This window comes from Tauraco erythrolophus, chromosome 1, assembly GCF_009769465.1.
Source record: "Tauraco erythrolophus isolate bTauEry1 chromosome 1, bTauEry1.pri, whole genome shotgun sequence".
NCBI lineage: Eukaryota > Metazoa > Chordata > Aves > Musophagiformes > Musophagidae > Tauraco > Tauraco erythrolophus.
In genome coordinates, this window is record NC_141465.1 from 5,352,026 (window position 1) to 5,372,132 (window position 20,107).

General features: G+C 49.9%; 1 protein-coding gene across 1 annotated transcript; it reads right to left on the minus strand.

Annotated features, from left to right (window-relative positions):
• Nucleotides 1-253: 253 nt before the first annotated feature.
• On the minus strand, nt 254-13,132 carry LRRC58 (leucine rich repeat containing 58). Its single transcript, XM_086622721.1, has 4 exons — nt 12,621-13,132; nt 4,276-4,404; nt 2,296-2,573; nt 254-862 (listed from the first exon to the last, which is right to left on the minus strand). The coding sequence occupies exons 1-4, from the start codon at nt 13,130-13,132 to the stop codon at nt 654-656; spliced, it is 1,128 nt and encodes a 375-aa protein (XP_086478847.1). The 3' UTR covers nt 254-653.
• Nucleotides 13,133-20,107: the final 6,975 nt, after the last annotated feature.

A 20,107-nucleotide genomic window follows, 5' to 3' on the forward strand; every position in this document is an offset into this window, starting at 1 on the left:
GAAAAATAGCGGACGCAGTTAGGAGGAAACACTAAGAGCAGTGTGGTATAACAAGGGAAAAAGAAGGTGGCTCAGGTCTATACGTTGGCTGTAACATCTGTAACAGGCTCTAGGCAAACGAAGAGTAACCAGAGTCTGGAAAAATCCCAACTCCCGTTTTTAGTGGATGAGTGTAAAATCTGTAAGTGAAATGAAAGGAGACAGCAAAGAATCAAGACGCTATATAAAACATTGGGGTCCATAGGTACTCACATGGCATCATTCGCCTGCTCCTGATGTACCACAGTGCTAAAAGACCTGGACAGCCTCCTCTGCTCTGTGGGATGAAGTCCAGGGAAGTGTCACGTACTAAACCCTTTCTCAATCCGCCAGTGAGAACGAATCCCCCTCCCCAGCCCGTACGAGGGAGGGGGGTGCCTCCCAGACCACGGAGGTTTCTAACAATCCCAGAAACCCCACACGCAGTATGCCACCGAGGTAGTCCTCCTGAGTAGCACTGTGCCAACAAGTCTGGGCTTGCTAAGATGTTCTGCCCCTTGCATGGACTTCAGGACAGTTTCTCGTGAGCCCTTCAGGCCAGAGGCTCATGCTTCGCTGTTCTGTCATTCCTTTTCAAACCCGTTTTCCTTCTGGTTTTCACCTTCTGCTCCCCGTTATCCCAGAAGGACTTTCTGCATCCTGCGCGCAGCAACACTGGCTTCGTCCTCAGAGTCAGACTCGCTCTGGGAAGTAGAGCTCTGGGAGGCAGAGCTGCAGGGAGAGGAGCACTCCGGGGAGCACAGATAGTGCATCAGCGGAAGGCGATACTTCCCACAGAAGTCAACGAACTTGATTTGTCTGACGCAGCTGTCAAAGTAGACGCCTGTAAAGGCAGAGGGGACAGTAACAACACATGAGACTCGGCGTGGAGCAATCTGTAAGCTCTGCAGAGTTGTCGCATCGGGTACAAAAGCCTCAAACTAGGATTTAATTGATGCAACACCAGACGTAGAGGGACAAGGGATACTGCAGGAAGAGAAGGGACCAGGACACCTATGGAAGTGCGAAATTTCTTTTCTTAGTGAAGAAGAAAAAAAAAATCCTGTAAAAATGTATTTGGTAGGTGACTTAGAACGGCACGGTCTACATGAAAAGACACAAGGCAGCTACTTCCAAAGAATTCGGCAATTTCTTCTAACCATTAGGGAGAAATCTCAGGCTGGGAATTTGCAAACTTCTTAAATGTCAAATTAATTCATCCACTCTACTTTCAAACTTGTAAAACCTCTTCTACCAGCTAGCAAAAACACATTCACAAGCAGACCTTCATAGCTCTACTTTTCTTCTGCTTGAGTGAAGTCACCATGCTGAGTTTGGATGCTACTTCCCATGGCAACAGTGTTGCTGTAACACACCATTACCTTCTCTTCCTGTCACAGCAAGTGGTTTTAGACACTGACATTTTCCGAAGTTCCCAGCGGTGTTTTAAGTCCTAGCTGGTCTGGAGTAAACCTTCCTCCTGCAGTGCTAAAGCAACACTGTGGGCACTGTGCTAGTTCACAAGGAAAAGTGAAAAAAAGCAAAACCAATCTGCTGTTACCCAAGCTGTGCAAAACTTGGAAAAAGGAAACATTTCCTTCCCTTCCAACACAAGTTCCAGCCCTTCTGCCTTTGCTTACAGAGCATGCTTTGATATTGTCCTGTAAGGAGATAACAGCCTGCATTATAACTGCAGGGTAGATACTAATTAATGATTTTTTTCTCCTTAATCTTCTAAAGGATAAACACACAGATCATTTACTCTGGATAAAGATCAAGCATTAAGCCAGATTAACTCAAGCATTCCAGGCTTTTCGATTAAGTCCTCTCCTTCCAGGAACTACACACTAGTAGTCCCAAGCAAGAGCTAAACAAGTTGCTCTTGGTCACTGCCAAGTACTGCAGCCTCCCTCCTCTTCTCCATCCAGAACCAAAGCTCTCCTGTCCATTCCTTAGTCTGAGCTGTTTCAGGGCAGAGGGATTAGAAACTTCAGACCATAAAAACATAGTGGAGCGCTGGGATGAGCTGCAAAGACTCCGACAGAAACACTGTCTTATGTCCCCAGGCAAACACAGTAATCCAGCACTTCGAACATTGTTCCTGAGTGAACAAAGTTCCTTGAAGACAAGTTTACAGGAAACCTGGATCCAACGAAATTCAGCTAGAATTTGGATGCAACAACATATCTAACTGAAGCTACTAAAGTCATGGCAAGTGAGAGGGAAAGAAAACCCATCAGGTAAAAGCAGGAAGCAGAGCAGTGAAGGTGAACTTACCCCCGCATTTAGGATTAGGACAGTTGCTGGCCAAGCTCAGATACCGGACAAGATTTTCCGGGAGATCGCTGGGAGCGTAGGGAATGTTGCGGGTTTTAATTGTGCGTCCAGCCAGTTCCTGAAGGCTTGGGGGATTGTACGTCAGGTCACGGACAAACCGAACCACCAGTGGGTTCCCACGCAAGCTCAGTTCTTCCAGGTGAACCAGGTTAAGGATCTCTCGAGGAAGGTAAGTCAGCAGGTTGTTGTGCAGGCTAAGGGAACGCAGGGAGTGCAGCCTAAGGATGGAGATGGAAACTCAGTCAAGACGTGCAAGCAAAATCATTCCACAACTGCATTACACAGACCTGACTACTCTCCCCTCTCCCACCAATTTCTTCTCTTCTCTTGGAGAAGAGAAGGCTCCGGGGTGATCTTATAGCAGCCTTCCAGTACCTAAAGGGGGCCTACAGGAAAACTGGAGAGGGACTTTTTACAAGGGCCTGTAGTGACAGGACAAGGGAAAATGGCTTTAAACTGAACAAGGGGAGATTTAGATGAGATCTAAGGAAGAAATTTTTCACTCTGAGGGTGGTGAGGCACTGGAACAGGTTGCCCAGAGAAGTTGTAGATGCCCCATCCCTGGAAGTGTTCAAGGCCAGGTTAGATGAGGCTTTGAGCAACCTGGTGTAGTGGAGGGTTTCCCTGCCCATGGCAGGGGGGTTGGAACTAGATGATCTTTGAGGTCCCTTCCAGCTCCAACCATTCTATGATTCTATGATTCTCCTTTGGCTTTTCTTCCTTTGAAAGCATAAATTCATGCTAAAAGAGCTGCTGTTCCTCCAGCACACACAATGCCCTGGAAAACCTGGCCCAACTCCAGAACTCCTGTTAACAAACACCGTCTTAAACCTGCTGCTGTTCCTCTCGGTATTGCCCCCATGGCCTCTCCAAAAAAGGTAGCACAGAACAAAAGTACACAAACTGGGTGCTTTCAGAGGAGATAACATTTCCTTGTACCCAGTGCATGCATCAAGAACAGTTCCGTGCCACACTTTGAATAAGTCACCTGCTTGTGCTCATGCATTAAGGATGATTGCCAGCAGGCAGCCAATCCCAGAAAACCCCGTGTTTCCATCGCTCGCGGCTGCGTCACCTTGTGCTTTGATACTACCAGATCTCAAAAGCTGAGCAAGGTCAGACCAGGCTAGCACTGGCACAGGTGGCAGGCAGCTTATTGGCTTTTGGAAGTGTTCTCCTCTCTCAGGAAGCACCAAAGCAAGGCTCCAGCAGAGCGTCCAGGGATGCTCTCAAACCAATACAAGTTACAAGACAACCGGAGTCATTAAACATCACACATTGATAATAATCCCACCGCACCGTCAAATTCCAACTCAGAAAACTCCATGCTGCCATGCAATCACTTTTGGGGTTTCAGCTACACGCTGAACTCTTCACCTCCCATCTTAGGACACCGCAAACTCTGCATGGGTAGCCTCTTTCCCTCACTATGAAACAGATAAAGCAGCGACTGATCCTCTAGAGCTGCGCTGTAAGATTTAACAAACACTAAACCACTCTGGGATCTCCAGTAAGAAATGCCAAGGGAACACAGGGGATAGTACAACAAAAGAGCACACACGTAAAAGGCTTTGGGGTGAAAGACAAAACAGACCAAGCATTCACCACTAATATACAGCAGCATGGCAGTTTATCTTTTCCAAGTTGCCCAGGTACTTCTCAGGCTCCCTGTATAAATATATTAATTCACCTTAAAGTGTAAGGTGACGCTTTTTTTCCGTAACCTTTTGATTGAGATTTCCATATTATATATCATGGTCTGCCTGTAGTGTACCACACTAAGGATCTTCTTGTTCAAGTCTAGTCACAGCAACAAACTGAAGGACAAGTGGGTGCTCCCAGGTGCTTTTATCCACACATGTAGGAGAAAAAGTTCAAAGGGTTAATTGCAGCTGGTGGCTGATGACAGTAAATACTCACTGTGCCAGCTGAGGTGGAATGCTCTGGATCTTGTTGTCACACAGAACTAGATAGCTTAGAGAAGGCAGGTTTGCTAATTCTGGTGGAATTGAAGTAATGAAATTCCCTCCGAGGTACAGAAACTCTAAACTGGAAAAGAAAAGAGAAAACACTGCATTATTCCATTAGGGTCATTTGCAGTTTCATGTAACACTAGGTCTTCTCATCTCCTGCATTTCTTAAAGAAAACTTGCAGATGACTATGCACGAGATAATTTGCCGAGACAAAGGAAAAAGCTGAGTTCCACAGCAAAATCCCAACAGAGCTGCTGTTACACAACAGATACTGTTGGGATTCACCTCCAGCCTCCTGCAGCCACCATTACATCTGCAGGTAGGCACCGGACAGCTAAGCGTTCCTGCACCAACCCCACACGTAAAACTCCTGCTCGTATTTCCAAGGAAGAAGAGCCTGCACACGCACAGAGCTCTCAGTTTCAAGAGGAGCAAAGCAAGACAGCAGTGGCTCTCCCTGAAATTCTGGCCCTGTACAAGTGCTAGCCACTCTTTGTGATGCCACTTGACCCCTCGGTGAGTAACTGCAACCCTTCGGCAGAAGGCAGAGGGATCCGGTCCTGCTCCGATACGATTCACACACCGACAACACCGCAGCTGCAGTGGCACAGAGCGCGTCGAAGTCACACGAGAACGCGCACGCCATTTCTTGGACAGATTGATGTTAATACACTGAAGTCATGGAGCTACCAAAAAACATTAGATGGACTGCAGCTTGGGCCTAAAGAAAAAAAAATTTAAAAAAATCACTGGGTGTCCTGTATAAACCCAGTGAATGGGAGACAGGAACAAAGAGAGGCACCAGATCCCTTCTGGCAGGTGGAGCAGCCAGCGTTTGCCGTGCATCTCTGCCCAGCTAGGAAGAAAAATTGGCAAGCGCTTCTCTTCGACGTAATAGCTTCCAGTCCCCATTTCAGAGAGTCAAAGTTTTCCTTCCCTGTTCTCAGATGTTGTCTGGAAGAGGAGCAAAGGTTTGCCTACTCCTGGCTGGGAAGAGACAGACGATGCTTTTTCCCATGCCTGAAAAAAGGTGGATCCCACGGTCCTGGTTCAAAATCTCAGATTAGCTGCCTGGCTCCAGTGTACATTGGCCCCCTCTGATCTACCAAGCATCCCACGCAGGTCAGAAAGGAGAAGTCATCCAGGCTCTGCCAGCCTTTCTGTAAGAACAGCTTATAGCCACCTTGGAAGAGGAGACACCTCCGCCTCACCGCAGCACCTCAGCGAGGCTACGGACACAGCTGGCAAAGGAACACAAGACCAAACCACCCAAAGGACATGGTGCTCAACCCAGAGTAGGTCTGAGCCCTGCAACTGTGCCACAGCGTGCGTGAAGCGCCAGAGAAGCTCCTCCCTGAGGCTTCCTCTGGCATGGAGCAGAAGAAGAGGAGAAAGAGACTATTTCTTTCGGTTCTTGAAAGAAACTTGGACCCCAAAGATCCAATGACAGCATCTGCTTGGGCTACAGAGGCCACTAACCCAGCAAAGAGGTCCACCTGCCCATCAGCAGAGAACAGAACAACAAAACCACTGCAACACTTGAGGAGATGCTCATGGAGCTTAACATCTCCTGGACTCACTCACCTTTTTGGAGGATGTCTGAGGAAAGCCAAGTACCTGAGATTTGAAAAAGTGGGCACAGAATTAAGCCATTTCTAAGCCTTAGATTTAAACCGAATTTGACTACATGAAAGGAAGTAACTACACTTGCTTTGGCTGAGAGAACAAGCAGGACAGCACGTTTGGAGGTTATTCTGAACATGCGTGAAAAACATGGAACACAGGAAAACCCCTCCACCAAACCCCCACCGTTCAGAAGTAGCCTCTCATCCACAGACGACCTGTAGGTGAGAAGCAGGGGTAGGAGGAAGGCTGCTGTGCCGACACCACGTCAAGGACAGATTAATTTTAATTAAATTTTGATCCCCTAACAAAGCCCAGCATTTTAATCAAAATTCCTCCTTTGACCTCCATTATTTCCCAAGGTGGATTTAGGCTGCTTGGCTCTCATTAGGAATTTAACTGCTGACCATACAATTCCTAGGCATATGTTAACTCCGTGCCGCTGCTGGAGCCCGCACTGTTGGGCAAGGGAATTCTAGCAATGTGGATTTCAATATTTAAACAAGGTTTAGATGTGTACAAGTCTCCGCTTCCTAGGAAAAGTGAATAATTAACTCTTCATCCGCTATGTTTAGAGACAATAACACCCATAAAGTCACGTTGCATAAAAACATGTACTACCAGGGAAGGGGAAGAGGGGTGCGAAATATACAGTCAATAATGTTTTGGACATTCATTTTAAGGTGCAAAACATGCAAGTTTCAAGATCAGCTTACGGCACAAACTAAGTGTGCAAAACCACTGCCTCCGAACTACGTTACAGCCTTCAAATCCATTATTTGTAAAGCCTGTAATGAGAACGCTCAGTCACACTAGCTAGGATATAAAGCCCCAACATCAGACTACAGGCTGTCACTAATTAAAAATCCACTGAGTTAATTCCTCCACTGGCAACAAAGGGCTTCTTTAACATTGTTTCCTTTTTATCTGTCTTCTGAATCACCTTTCAGAGGTCAGTAGACCAACTGCGCCCACTCTAGCACAGCAAATTCAAAGCTTCCAACATCAACTCGATATGAATTAGATAGAAAATTTATCAAAAAAAGCACCCAGAGGAGGTGCTACCGTAGTTTTTCACAGGAGAACCACAGCAGGGACGGGACCGAGCTTAGCAAACACTTGTAGCCAACCTTTCACACCAAGACAGAGTTTTTCTGACAATCATTAATCTGCACAGTCATTCAGACCAGCCAGCTGAGGTCTTGTGCGGTGCTGCGTACACAGGAGAGCTGAAACTTTTCTGTACTTTTCAAAAATCAGTCCAGGAACTTAGAAAAGCCAGAGAGCGACAGGCCTCCAATGACTGTAAGCTCAGCTCCTATTTTTGAAGCTGGAATAAACGATGTACTTCCAACCTGCCACGCAGGCTCTGGCTGAAGATGTTTCAAGAGGGGACAAATGCTAACAACATCCATCTCAACAAAAAAAAAAAAAAAAAGAAAAGAAAACCCCATTTGACAGAGTAACTAAGGGGGACTGACACTTTCTCTGCTGTCTTTTAGCAACAGTCACAAATACGCTACTAAAAGAAGCTGTAAGGTGGCTGTGTAAATCCTTTTCCATATGGGAAGGGAGTAGGGAAATGCTCAAACAACTGTGAATCGATTCAGGTGGTGGCAGCAAAGTTGAACATGCCAAGAGAGTGCACGTTCTTGCTTGAGGATGTCCTCAAGGTTTCCAGGTCATCGCATCACACAAAACAAATCAAAAAGCCTCAAAACAATCCGAAAGAAGAGCCTGCTCTGAATGCTAGAGGTTATTTTTGATACTTTATCAATTACCACGACACTTTCATAGCCACGTTTCAAGGGCAGAATGTCTTCTGGCATAGCAGATACTCAAATTTTCAGTCCACCCTGTTTCCCCACAGATGCTTCTTTGGATAAAATTTAACAGCTGACATCAAACAGATGCATCTAAATAAGTAATCTAAAAACGAAACGATGAGCCTGAAATAGCTCCAGGTCTTTTTAAGATAAACTTTGCAGCGAGAAATTTCCAGGGCAGTTTTGAGGCTCATGCAAGGGAGGAACTGAAAAGCAGCCCACAACACGCTCCTGTTAACCCTGTTCCACAATCTGCTAATTCCCGAGAGAACTGCACAGCCTTGCTGACACGCAAATTTGAGATCAAACGGTCGTCTGAAAACCATTTGCAAAACGTTTGAAGAGGGGAAGAAAAAGGGAGGCAGCAAGCAGACTTCCTAATGCTCTACCTTTATCAAAGCTTCACCCGCTGTTTTTCCCACACTGCCACAAGCCGTTCCTAAGCGGATACTTGTCTAACATGCTTAATACTACCCAGGAATAAAAGCAAATTCTCCGGTTTTCATTGCATCTAAGCCTTTACACAAAACTTGGATGAATCCAGTTAGGCTTTTGATCCCAGCCCTTGCACAACTGGGCTTTACTAGAGGAATCCAAGCAAGAAGGAAAGGAGCATGCACAGCAGATGCCTGGAAAGAGCCTGGTGCTTTTCCAAGCTCTTTCCGCCTGCTCCTGGTGCTCTACTGAGTGTGAGAGTTTTAATTAGAAGAGTAAGAGTGAACTTGGAATTCACATCAGCAGATTCAAGGTATCAATTAGATTCCGCTGGGCTCTTGAGAACTTCTCCCTTTCAGGGACACTTGCAGGACGTTTACCCACGCACACACGGATGAGGGCAATCCATGCGCCCTTAAGCCAAAAGCCACAGCCGGACCATGAAGATCAGAGCTGCACTTCACCAGCCCTGCCAAACAAATTTTGTCCAAAATGGGCAAGCAGGCGTTTCTCAGCAGCTGTAGTACGCAATGCCCCTTGGAGCATCCCCGGCTGGATCAGCAGACAGGATATGCACAATCAACGCAGCGGCGCTGTGAACAGAGTCAGAGAGAGTGACTGACTGTAACATCTCACACTGAAAACACAGCAAGGTCAACACTGGCCGGAGAACTACAGAAAAGGCGCTCTTGACCACCTATGCTCAGCTTATCTTTTATCTGGCAACAAACAGGTAAGCAATGCTCCCACCCATCTGGTGCATCTTCTATTCTAAGTTCACAGACTCAGCTCTTGCACTGCACTGACACTGCCCGCTGACAGCAACTGGGGGTGGTGGGCATACAGAAGGTGGGATTAGGAGGAAAGAGCATTGCATTTTCCTAATGGAAAACATGAAGGCTATTCATCCTCAGTGCTGGCATGCTATGACCAGCATCATCCTGCTGCTGTTGCCAGAGCGGCCATGATCATCCACTTACGAAGCGATGTGAAGGAAGCTTCAAGCATCAGGACATCTACAGGTGGTCCTTCCACCACAGCCTAGGAGGTAACTGATAACAGACTGAAAGGCACTCACCTTCTGCGCAGGGTCTTGCACTGCACACAAAGATTTGTGTGGGCAAGGATGGGGCAGAGGGCTGAAACTGGAGTTAGTAAGACAAGACAGCAGCAGGACTGGCTGCGGTTCTTATTGTTGTTCATTAACTTGCCAAATCACTAGGAACACACTAGTGAAAAGTTTTTGGACACAATGGCTGACCCCAGCTTGCTGCAAAGTTGTGGCTTTATTATCTTCACATGAGTAACAACACGCGGCACACGTCTCTCGTCCCAGGGCCTTTGTGTCTGTAGTTGCCAGCATGTTCCTTCTCCTTCAGATCAGACCCATCACCTTTTTATTCTTTCAACTTCGCTACGTAGGCTCCTGACCTGCTGTATTCCTGGCCTTTGCTAAAACTGATATGATACTCCTTCAAAAACCACAACAAGAAACTGCAGAGGAAAGATGTGAAGCTCAGTTATCAAGAATTTAAAAAAAAAAAAAAAAAAATCTCAGAGCTCAGACATTCCCTGGAAACACACAAAGTATTTCTAAATCTCTGCAGCTCTGCCCAGCTCTATAATCAGTGACTGGAGCAAATGGGAAGCTGCCAGGGTCATGGGAAGACGAGAACTGCTGGCCTCAGGAACTCTAGTACCAGCAGGAGGAACGTGTCCGGTCGAAGTGCTGCCTGCATTCCTCTGTGGTCTCAGAGATCATGGGATATGACAAAAATTTATTTTATAGGCAGTTGCATGCGGAAAAACGCTCAAAGTCTTGGCTTGCCAGCAACAGCAAGATGGACACTTACAACTTGAGCTGTGAGATTAACAGAAGCCCCAACAACTCCTCCAGGTCCCACCTCCTGTCCCAGAGTTCAGAAATGAACAGAAGCCTCCGTGTCGCCCTGCAAGAACAGCTGCCTCTGCTCTGTTCTTGCTCAGGCTTGTTTTACCCACTTCAATGCTACGCACTCACTTTGTGGACATCCCTCTTGTTGGCAGGTGGCAGGAGGGTCTTGCAGCAGTTTCCCTCCAGTACGTACTTATAATCTTTTTGGCAAGTGTGTCAGGTCACTGGTTACTTGGCTCCCAACAAGAAGATTCAGGATTCCCTCTGGAAGAACATTACATTATATAGCATCGTTTTCTCCCAACTCTGGCAAGTGTGTGACTCCTTTTTGTTACTCAAGCAGTCCCAGATACAGAGATGGCACAGCGGTAAAGAAGCTGACAACGCTGGTGGAGTGTGGGTTTGCTATCTTGAGCTAAAGTTCAAGCCTATTATGGTGACACGTGAGCAGAAGTTCAATGAGTTAGCTGGCAGCAGACACAAGCTGGGTCTGGTCTAGTTTTTCTACCTGACACATCACTTCGTACTGATAAACGGACGGTTCAATAGCCTTGTCCGCATCTGCCCTCTCAGAATTGTCATTCTGGGGTTCAAGTATGACCAGCCCAAGAAAAGCTGCAGGACAGGACGAGCAGGAGCCCTGCCTCAGGGCAGGCTGGAGGAACAAGGCCGAGTAACCACGCAGCGGTAGTTTGGGAGCGGTGCAGCACAGCCCACCAGGGCACCACCTATGCAGTCCGGTACCTTCCCAGGGTCAGCAGTGTAACAAAAAGCAGAGCTCAGGTTTGTTTTCTTGGGGGAAAGAAAAAAAGGAAAAAAAAAAAAAAAGAGAAAGAGAGAAATGGCAACCACAGATGGGAGCACATAAGCAGCAGTAGGGGGCCTTGGCCTCAGAGGTAGGTGCAACAATCAGATCCCAGACACATCCTGGATGCTACCAGGCATGCTATGGAGGCAACGTGGATCACCTTCCACGCACAACTACCCTCCTCCATCTGCCTCCTCTCCCATGAAGCTGGTGCCACTGTCCTCATTTCCTGCGTCATCCCTGAAGCAACTGCTTCTGAACAGAGAGAAAGCTGACTTCTCATGAGGAGGCAGGAAAGGTTCCTCCTCATGGCATCCCCAACCCAGGACACAGTCCAACTCTGCTGAGAGGTACATGGGCATTTTTTAGCATTCAAAACGCCTTATGGCATCTCTCAAACTTAGCTTAACCCAGCATTGCTTCGGATCCTCAACAGGTGCACGCTGTACCATCTGGGCAAAAGCCACGTACCTAACTGTGGATATGACAGTGGATGAAACCATTTCCCATCAGCACTCAAGCAGTTAAGGTACTTCCAGCCTAGGACCACAGGAGACAGCACTGCATACAACATCCTGTGCTTCCACTGGATACAGCTCTGCTGAGCAGTCAGGGCGAATCCAGCTACTTAGGGTCAAGGTTGCTGGAATTTGCATAAAAGAGGATACCTCTGGCAAGGCCCTCAGCAAAGAGCTGGAGTGAAGAAAGTTCAGAGCCAGAAAGTTCAGACCCAGAAAGTTCAGAGCCACACAGGGGCTAGTCTGAGGCTTGAGAAACCAGCAGAACACCAGCACCGAGGTGCCCATGTGCAACACACAAGTCAGAACATGGCGCCCAGCTTGCTCAGGAGGCCTCAGAAGCACCTATCTCAGGTCAATGCGGGCGGTCAACACCCGATCCCACCTGAGATGTGCTCCCGCCCCACCAATGTTCCTAACTGCCATGATTCAGCCATAGGTTCCTACGCCATCAGTCTGCCGTGGTTTGGGCCAGCCCCAGGGCCGGACGCACCACTGCACGCGAGCACAGCCTATACTCCACGCTTCAGGAGATCCCTCGGCTGATCTGTCAGATCTACATGAGCCGGATGGGTGGAGAGAAACACTACAGAAACCCAACCATGCCAGCAAGCACCCTGATGAGACTGGAGCTGTATCAGCAGAAAGGCCCTATTGTTTGCAGAAGCCACAACCAGATCCTTATTCTCCTGTGCAGTCCCTCGTGCCGCTGGGAGCTGCATGAGACCAGGGGTTTATTTTGTTCTCTCCTAGAGATCTGTATCAAAGCAAAGCCATGGAGCGCCTCTGCACCTCCACACTCCTGCCAACCACGCGGTCACTGGCAGAGCCTCCCCTGCGCCACGGCAGCCCAAGGACTAGGAAAATCCTGAAAGAGTCGCCCGTTTTGCCAGCCCAGAAGGCCCATCGGCTGCTCAAGAAGCGACTTTGGAGTTTCAACAACTCAACCTGAGGAAGAGGAAGAGACGCGTTGGCAGCAGCGGTGCTTAGAGACGTCTGAGTCCGGACAGAACTCACTCCCCCGGTGGGAGCGGGACACGCGGCGCTGCCGGCGGAAAATTCTGCCAGCCGGAAAATCCGGCTGGGTTCGCCTGGCAGCCGCCGGGGCTCTTCCCGTGCCCTCCGGGCACCGGCCCGGCCCCGGCGGCGCGGGAGGCGCGTCCGGCCCGGCCCGGCCCTGCCCTCACCTGCGGAGCTCCTGGATGTCGGGCGGGATGCCGTGGAGGCGGTTGCCGCCGAGGCTGAGGCTCTGCAGCCCGCGGAGCCCCAGCAGGGCGGGCGGCACCTCGGCGAAGCGGTTCCCGCTGAGGTTGAGGACGCGGAGGGAGCGGCCGAGCGGGGCCTCCCCCAGCGCCTTGGGCAGCGAGCCGGGCCCGCCCAGCCGGTTGTTCTTGGCCAGCAGCGTGTGCAGGTGCGGCAGCGCCAGCAGCTCCGCGCCCAGCTCCGCCAGCCCCGTCCCGCTCACGTCCAGCACCTCCAGCGCCGGGAACCACTGCGACAGCCCGGCGGGCAGCGGGCCCGACAGCCGCCGCGGCGACAGCACCAGCCGCCGCGCCTCCGCGCTGCGCCGCGCCGCCAGCTCCGCCGCCAGCTCCGCCTCCGCTTCGCCCTCCGCCGCCGGGCCGCGCCGCGGCGGCTCCGGCTCCGGCTCCGGCTCCGGCTCCAGCTCCAGCTCCGGGGCCGCGTCACCCGCCGCCATCCCGCTCGGACCGACCGGCGCCACCGCCCGTGCGTCACCCCGGGGACTCCCCCGCCCCGCCCCGGAATCTGAATAACGCCTCCGCCCCCCCGCGGCCGCAGCGGGGCGAGCGCTCTTATGCAGGTTGCGGGGCGCCTGCGGGCTGGCGGCGGGGAGAGAGCGAGCCGCGCCGAGGCCCCGGAACGAGCATGGGAGGGCGGGGCGGAGGCGGGCTGGGGGGGCGGCTCGTACCGCCCGTACCGGGCGGGGGAGGGCACCGTTACTGCCCCGCGGGGCCGTTACCCTCACCCTGGCTGTGCCGTATACGAACAGGCAGCTGGAGATTCGCGATTCCAGTTCGTCGCCCGTTGGACACAGACGAGGAGCGTTGTGATCGGGAATTGCGCCTTGGAAGAGCGGTGTGATCGGGAATTGCCCGTTGGAAGAGCAGTGTGATCAGGAATTGCCCCTTGGAAGAGCAGTGTGATCAGGAATTGCCCCTTGGAAGAGCGGTGTGATCAGGAATTGCCCCTTGGATGAGCGGTGTGATCGGGAATTGCCCCTTGGATGAGCGGTGTGATCGGGAATTGCCCGTTGGAAGAGCAGTGTGATCAGGAGTTGCCCCTTGGAAGAGCGGTGTGATCAGGAATTGCCCGTTGGAAGAGCAGTGTGATCAGGAATTGCCCGTTGGAAGAGCGGTGTGATCAGGAAGAGCGGTGTGATCAGGAATTGCCCCTTGGAAGAAGCGGCAGCCGCGTGCGGTGACAATGAGAAGATGTGCAGCCAAGGGGAACGTTTGCACTGGCAAAGTCCGGGCTTAAGAAACAGACTTGCTTCCTTGTGATGCCTAGAGGAACCAAAAGAAGGGAATGGCAATCTCCCACTTGCTCAAACCACTTCTTGTACACAAAAGTCTCTCATCTTAGAGTGGAAGAAGCACAAACAAACCACGGTTGTTGGCTACTACCAGCCCAGAGTTTAAAAACAATGCACGAAGCAGCTGAGTGGGAAGGTGTCCAGAAACCCATGGTCCACTTGTCCTTCCTTTGGTGTTCCAATGAACTCTGGATTATTTTACCACTACAAATATTTTGAAGTGACAGCTCCCGTTCCCTGTGCACAGCTTTCAAGAAAGCGTGTGCCGTAGTGGGTGGGAATGAACAGGTCACCTTCCAATGGACTTGTTTCATCTGTTTTGTAAGTCCCTGAGGATTCACACGTGCAACCCAATGTGAACTCAGAGGTGGCTGCACAAGAGCAGACACCGCAGAAGTGCAGTTATTACTTTCAATATAGTTATTTCTTTTCAATATAATTCTGCCCAATCTATAAAGGTTGTGCTGTTTCAGCTGGATCAGGATAGTTTGTGGGAGGGTTGATGTTGGCACAAGAGTAAAGTCGTCTGGATTTTGCTCTTGCCTCCTGCAGTGCTTTAAGCCTGTGTTCTCCCAAAGTTCTGTGAACTAGTTCAGTTTTTTTCAGGAACTGAGTTGTCTTACGGAGCAGTTTGCTCCTGTCTTCAGAATGGGAGCTAATAAATACCTCACAAATGCAGTTCAGAGTCTTATCGACCACTTAAACAGCATATTTCCCAGTTTGAAGCTCAACAGTGCTGGAGAGTTGTGAAGTAGTGAAGTGTACGTAGCCGTAGTGAGCAACTCGCTAATACTCCAGTGTGCTTAACTCCACGAATGGACAGGTCGGAGTTTTTGCCAGGCCTCTGCTAGCAGTGGCCAACAGACTCTTTGCTTTTCCTCTCTCCCACCTCAGAATTTCTCTTCAGTAAGCACACATGATGCACAGGCAAAGCATTCATAGTGCCATCTAGCTAAATCTGTAGCCGACACTTCCTCTCATTCCTTCCTAAAATCTTGGGAAATTCTAGCGGTAGAAATTAAAGTAATAAAGCAGACCCACGTGGCATCTGAGCAGTGAATGGGCACGGAATGCCACAGTTAATGCTGCTTACACAGCAGCTGGTACAGAGCTGCTACCGAGGCCAGTTGGTGTGAAAAGTAACATGTAAGAGGTAATGTTTGTTTCATTTGCTTTTTTTGGGGTTTTTTGGTTAACAGCTTTGTTAAAAAAAAAAAAAAAAGTCACGTAAAACAGTCACCCAGCCTTCTCTTCTGCTGAACTGTCGTTTGCACAGAAGAGCTCATAGTAGTAGAAGCTGCCAGGCCCAGTAGGGTTATGGGGAGAGATCAATGGCAAGACATTATCCTCATGTTGTAGGACACCACTAAAGGCCATTTCATCGTTCAGTCCAGCAAAGGTGACATGAGCCATTCAGCCCTGTCGTCATAAGGTCATACCAGAAACAGAAGGGACCTCAGGAGTCTCATGAGCCTGTTCTCCCAGCTTAGGGTAGGACCAGCTATACCTTCCATTCCTGATAGCTGTTACTCTAGTGTGTTCTTAAAATCCGTATGTCGGGGGAGTTCCTGGCTGCTACATGGGAAGCACCTGTGCCTTGTCGAGACAAGTGCTGCGAGTCACGGTGGTCAGCCGGAGACCACATGACCTATGGGAGGCTTAAAGACGGGGCACTCCCAAGAGGGAGTGGGGCAGTTTCCTCCTGGAGACTGGAGTGGTAGGAGCTCCTGAGAGAGTGTGAGTTGGAGCTCTCTGTTGGATTGAGATAGCAGCGAGTTTGGATCAGCCTTCTGATTGTGAGATATGTCGTGGTCGCAACAGCTGTTTGGTTGTGACCCACTGTAAGAAGATACAGGCAGTCCGTGACATCCATACAGGGAGGAAGTCTGTGGAATATCATAGAAGCGTCTCCCATATCTTTGCTAACCATGGCATTCAAAAGCATTTCCTAATACCTCATTTTGATCTGCCTTGACTGCCAGAACTGAAGCTAATGTCCCAACCACCACAGCGAGACGGGTATGTTCCATCTCAGGGGTCGGTATCATGTCCAGTGCTATTTAACATCTTTGTCAGCGACATGGACAGTGGGATCGAGTGCACCCTCATCAAGTTTGCAGATGACACCAAGTTGTGTGGTGTTGCGGACATGCTGGAGGGAAGGGACCTTGACAGGCTGGAGAGGTGGGCCTGTGAGAACCTCATGAATTTCAACAAGGCCAAGTGCAAGGTCTTGCACATGGGTTGGGGCAATCCCAAGCACAAGTACAGGCTGGGTGGAGAATGGATTGAGAGCAGCCCTCAGGAGAAGGGCTTGGGAGTGCTGGTTGATGAGAAGCTCAACATGAGCCGGCAATGTGCGCTGGCAACCCAGAAAGCCAACCGTGTCCTGGGCTGCATCCAAAGCAGCGTGGGCAGCAGGTCGAGGGAGGGGATTCTGCCCCTCTACTCTGCTCTCGTGAGACCCCACCTGGAATACTGCGTTCAGCTCTGGAGTCCCCAGCACAAGAAGGACATGGAGCTGCTGGAGTGGGTCCAGAGGAGGCCACGCAGATGATCCAAGGGCTGAAGCACCTCTGCTATGGAGACAAGCTGAGAGAGTTGGGGTTGTTCAGCCTGGAGAAGAGAAGGCTCCAGGGAGACCTTCTAGCAGTTTTCCAGTACCTAAAGGGGCTACAGGAAAGCTGGAGAGGGACTTTTTACAAGGGCATGTAGTGATAGGACAAGGGGCAATGGCTTTAAACTGAAAGAGGGAAGATTTAGGTTAGATCTAAGGAAGAAATTTTTCACTCTGAGGGCGGTGAGGCACTGGAACAGGTTGCCCAGAGAAGTTGTGGCTGCCCCATCCCTGGAAGTGTTCAAGGCCAGGTTGGATGCAGCTTTGGGCAACCTGGTGTAGTGGAGGGTGTCCCTGCCCATGACAGGGGGGTTGGAACTGGATGATCTTTGAGGTCCCTTCCAGCCCCAACCATTCTATGATCTTGGTAGCAGTCTCCACCTGAAGACATACATTTAGAGCTTTCCTTAATTGTGCCTAAGGCTTATAATCTGTCCTTGTGAGTCACGTTTTCAAGGTGCCTTTTTACTTGCCTCTGGATTCTTTCCACCTGATCCATCCGTTTTGTGAAAGGCACTGTGCAAACCAGAAGGTACCCAGCTGAGGCTCCCCCTGATGCCACACAGGACAGAGCGATTGCCCTGTACTTCTGTGTCTCTCTATATTCTTCCCCTTCTACAATGGTTTGCCTTTCTTTCAGCAGCAAGACCCTAACTCGTGTTCACCTTGTGATCACATCACACATGGAGAGCTGCTAGGTTTTCCGTTCCCAACAGCACAGGTGGAGCGTGTGCTGGGGAAGCAAATGGGGAGTACCCAAAGGATCGTGGAGCAATCTCACCAAGAGCGCTGGGGCTGCAGGCTGCATCTCTGCCGCTTGCTTGCCACGTGTAAACGTACCAAAAGACAGCTGATTTTTTTTTTTTTTTGAAGAGGAAAACGAGGAACATGGCTTGTGAGAAAGAAAACAAAACACGTGTTATTTTTAAAATTTTGTTTCATTTATTTGGCAGTAATATCCAAACCCCCCTGCTTCAAAAAAATTACAAAATCAAGTAAAATAAGTGCACTAAGGAAACCTACAGAATACTGATAAATTTCACACACGTACAGGAGGGAATATAGAGGGAGGAGTGGGACTTTGTTGCTTAAATTTGGCTTTTGGGGAAGGAAAAAAAAAAAAAGCGCCTTCCCTGCCCCTTGCAGTCTGTACAGCAACTGTCCCAGAGAGCAACGGGTGGAATTTGGCACTTCCTTTCCCAGCAGCCGAGTCACCCAGCAGAAGCTGGCGAGTGGCCAGCCTGCTGCGGGGGGTACAGCCCAGGCATCGCTCACCCAATGGCTGCCCGTCCCCTCGGCGAGGGGAGGCGAGACGGTCTGGTCCCCTTTGGGGACTGTAGCCCTTAGAGCTGGGGTGCATTTTGCCTCCGGGGGCACGAGGAACAGACTGTGCAGGCGGCAGCTCTTTTCGTGGAGGCACATTCCCCGCTGCCCTGGCCCATCCTGGGAGATGTCGTATGGCTTGTCAGAGAGCTCAGCTCGCCTTGCCCGACACGGCAGCCCGTCCCTCTGCCCGCGGTGCAAGTGCAAGCTCCGTAAACCTCAGCTGCCAGCACCCATCTCTCCACCTCTCCACACATCCACAGGAGACAGGAGGGGACAACAGAAAGTATCACGCAATGCAGCCTACAGAAGCCCTTCAGCCATGGATTAGCCTCCCCTTCCTGCACATGCTCTGCTTCTCCCAGTTGGAGGTTTTCCTGACTGGACAGTAAGATGTTAATCCTCATCCAGGGAAAGCCGTTAAGGCAAGCTGTTATGTTTTCTCTAAGGCACTTCAATGATCCAGGCTGGAAGGAAGCGAGCTGGGAGGCACGAACTGCCTTTCAGAGCAGGGTCGGAATAAAGCAAAACATGTATTAACAATGTTCTTGTGATTCTAGATCCAGCACACAAAGCTGTTCTGCTCACGCTGTCGGAAGAGGAGCGAGGTTATGTCTAATGGGTGCTCCTGTTCCACCAACCACTTCCTCCAGTGCCACCAGAACACAAACAATGACTCCGTCCCTGCGTAGCATTGTCCACACTACCCTCAGCTCCTGTGGACTAATTCTCCTCACCTTCAGAGGTGACAGTGTCTCAAATCCGGACCCTCATGGGAAAAGAACCTGCCACCTTCTGTATTTATTATGCCAAAGCCTCTGAGCATGGTGGGGCAGATTACGATTCTCACTGGAAATGAGGCACCGTGCCAAAGTCAACGGAAGTCCTCTGGGTTCACATCAGGAAACCAGCTCAAAGACCAGACAGATTTTAACAAATCCAGCTCACAGGCAAGACCACAGGAAGGACCACGCTTTCTTCTTGTCCTACACGTGCTAGGTACCAGCTCATTCTTCCTCTCCAAGGAAAGCACTGTGCAAAAGGGGAAAGATTGGGACAGAAGTCCTGGTCATCTTCACTCAAGCAGAACATGCTTTTGCAGGTGCGAGTGGAGTTTCGTTTCAGTAAGCACTAGGGACTGCAAGACGCCTGGTGACAACTGCTGAAGTTGCTCACAAACAAGAAGATGGAAGTCACAAGCAGTCATCTCAACTTGGGGCAAGTGCAACTGCTTGGGATGCACAGCAGGGGCATGAAGGGAACGTGGAAACAGGATGGTCAGGTGTGTGAGAAGTGCGTTTGACAACTGCAGGAGAAAATCAGCTGGGCTTGAGGCTACAGAGGTGACTGTCAAGAAAACAGCTTTCATTTACATCCAGGACCAATGTTTTGAGGAACAGATCAGACAAAAATGATGCATGAAGGGATGTGAGGGTACTCAGAGATGGTCTGATCAGAGACGCTGTGAAATGTGTCAGTAATGAGGCTTTCGGCCCTGACTCCGAACCCAGACCTGGAATCAAATAATAATGCTGCTGCCTCACTCCAGAGGGAGACAGAAAGCCCAAGATGACGGCTAACAGCCCAGACTTCAATGTAGTTAAGCATTTTAAAATAGCCCACTAATGGGATTGCTTGGTCCCTCTGTCTCCAGGCTACTTGTCACTTCCCTCTGGCCAACTTAGAGAGGCCTAAGCACGGACTTTGAGCACACCGTTAATGGTAGCTAAGGGAGCAAGAGCTAGGGAGCTGCAGTGTCAATCCATGCCTGGTGAAACTAATTCCATCCAGCCCTGTCTCTTCTTCCCATGAGGGACATTGCTATCCCCAGGTGAGAAAGACCCTGTAGGGCAGGGCTCACGAGTTGCTTGTGGTGCTTGCGGTGATGGAGCGCAGCGCGATACGAACTGTGCACGGGCATTACAGCACTGTCAATAACAAAAACCCACCAGCTGGGTTTTCTTGAAAGATCTAGAGCTACAAAGCATATAAAAGCTGAATTACTAACATAAGGAAATAAAGTAATTTAAAAAAAAAAACACAAACAGAACAAAAGGGGGAGTCAGCATGTGAATGTGATAAGAAAAACTATATGATAGCACCTCTAAGGAGGGGGCAGGGAGAGTTAGAGTGAGATGAGGTCAAAAGGAACCGCATTGTGTTGGAGCCTACAATGTACT